Source organism: Aplysia californica, unplaced genomic scaffold (genome assembly GCF_000002075.1).
Source record: "Aplysia californica isolate F4 #8 unplaced genomic scaffold, AplCal3.0 scaffold00494, whole genome shotgun sequence".
Lineage (NCBI taxonomy): Eukaryota > Metazoa > Mollusca > Gastropoda > Aplysiida > Aplysiidae > Aplysia > Aplysia californica.
In genome coordinates this window covers 301,545-303,623 of record NW_004797764.1, presented here as the reverse complement: position 1 = coordinate 303,623, position 2,079 = coordinate 301,545, and the positions used below count along the sequence as shown (strand labels likewise).

Sequence of the window (2,079 nt, the reverse complement as noted above, 5' to 3'; positions counted from 1 at the left end):
CAAACAAAAAAACTGAACTGGGTTGTAAGCCGAAGTAGAAATTCACACTGAGTTTGTTTGCTGAAAACTTTAACTCTCGGAGTCTGTTGTGATGCAGAACACATGTCTTACTTGAATTACTTGACTGTAGACCTAGGGTCTGAGGAAGACGGGGTGCTCCATGCTTCCTCGCTACTCTTCATGAGGGTCCACATGAGGGTCCATTTCAGTGTGATTGTCTCCATCATCAGCCGATAGACATAGAGATGGATAGAACACATGTCTATTATAATTCAACAAAAGCACTGGTCACAAGAACGCCTGGCGAGGTCAGGTGTGGACTGAAAGGTTTAACTCTTTCGGTGACAATTCAAGATAAACCGGTGACGGGATGTTTCCCTTTCAAAATACTTCCCTTCCTTCAGATCTCCAAATGAGAGACAAGGTCGATACGTTTGGAATTAGGGAAGGTGTAAGGTCTAAACTGGCGTGGGGAAACGGTAGGACGTTATGGTGTGGCCCAAAATACTGAAGCTACTTTAACTCTCTATTCCGTCCAACCAACCCTTAGCTAAACCCTGTATCTAGTTGCTATTTTGATTTGAACACATTGGTTATGTCACAAGTAACCAGTACGTGTTTATTAAAAATCATCATTTTCTTGCTGGCACGAGGAGGGAGTGCGGTAATTGTGCAAAGGAGAGATTATTATCAAGAGAGCAATTTCGTATTCAAGTTACATTACATTGCCTGTGAGGTTTCACGAATAAGAAATAGTGAAGCCCAGAGAGAAGCCTGCAAGCTGCACACATTCACAAGTGGAAATGGAGTTTTTTAATGCTCAAAATGAGGCAAACTCTCCTGTGTCAGAGTTGGTTGTGTTGGCCATAGCAGAAGCCATAAATCTTCATGATTCTTGTTTCTTCTGTTTTGCTTGGGAAATTTTCTCCTCTGCAGATGCATTGGTCATCGTCAGACAATGATGGACAAACTGTTATTATCGTTATTATCATCACCATCATAATCATTATTATACTGTATTATTATCATTATCATTATCATCAAACGCGGACATAAGAAAGGGGAGAAAGTGGAGCTTGTCTTGTACTTTAAAGGTACCTTAGGGTTTTGCAGAAACTAAATCTTTTTTTTTTTCTCTCGTTTTGATAAGAGTGAATGTACATTTTCCACTACTGGTCTCCTTTTTTTTATTGACAGATTTAAGCAACGACATACAACAAGATCATCTCTACTCAACAACTCAGATACAAGCTACCCATAACATTCCCGAACTTTCCCAAGAGGACCGGAAACACGTCAGCTCTCTCTAACAAAGATGGCGGACTTGGAAGAGAGTATTTACTCCAACGTCAGTGATCTGGGGACGACAAACGGTTACGAAGAGAAGAATGGAACCTCCCACCACAGCCGTCACAGCTCACAGAGTAGCGGTCTGTCCACGGGGAACAAAGAGAACCTCACTGCAACCAACAGCAGCAGCACAGCCGACAGTTCCAGTGAGCAAGATCTGATCCTTCTACAGAGGGGAGGTGAACTGCTGGAGGAAAGCAGGACAGAGTCTTATTACGAGAACCAAAAAGTGTAAGTAATTCTCACTGTTCATTATCATCATTGCCTTTCTCACTCTGGATCAGGATATAGGCCACGAGCAAATACTCCCCACCTTTCCCTAAATTCTCTCTGTTGCTACGTCGTTATTGGTAGCATTTGAGTCATTTTAGAGGCTTGCTTACACTTGTTGGTTCGAGGGTACGAGCCGCGGGCTTAACGTTGTGTCCTTGGGAAAGGCACTTCACTAGAATTTTCCTCACTTCACCCAGCTGGGAATGGGTACCCGGCCATACACAGCGAAAGATTTTGTCAGTATGTTAGTGCTTTAGCGCCTATAAATGGCTGCTTGCAATGTATGCTTTCCAGGAAGTTGACATTGATTCAAAATGCTCTCAGGTCTGCTGGGGTTTTAGTATAGATTGGGAATCGCATAGAGCTTGCTGTTGAGTGTGGACTTGCGCAATACAAATGCGATCTATCTATCTATCTATCTATCTATCTATCTATCTATCTATCTATCTATCTATC

General features: G+C 42.4%; 1 protein-coding gene across 1 annotated transcript in view; it reads left to right on the top strand.

Annotated features, from left to right (window-relative positions):
- Window positions 1–2,079, top strand: part of LOC106012780 — a gene marked incomplete in the record, with an annotated part of 32,384 nt that overhangs the window by 12,228 nt on the left and 18,077 nt on the right. The window contains 1 exon segment of the mRNA XM_013086712.2: window positions 1,198–1,581. Within this exon segment, the coding sequence (XP_012942166.1) occupies window positions 1,316–1,581 (266 nt within the window).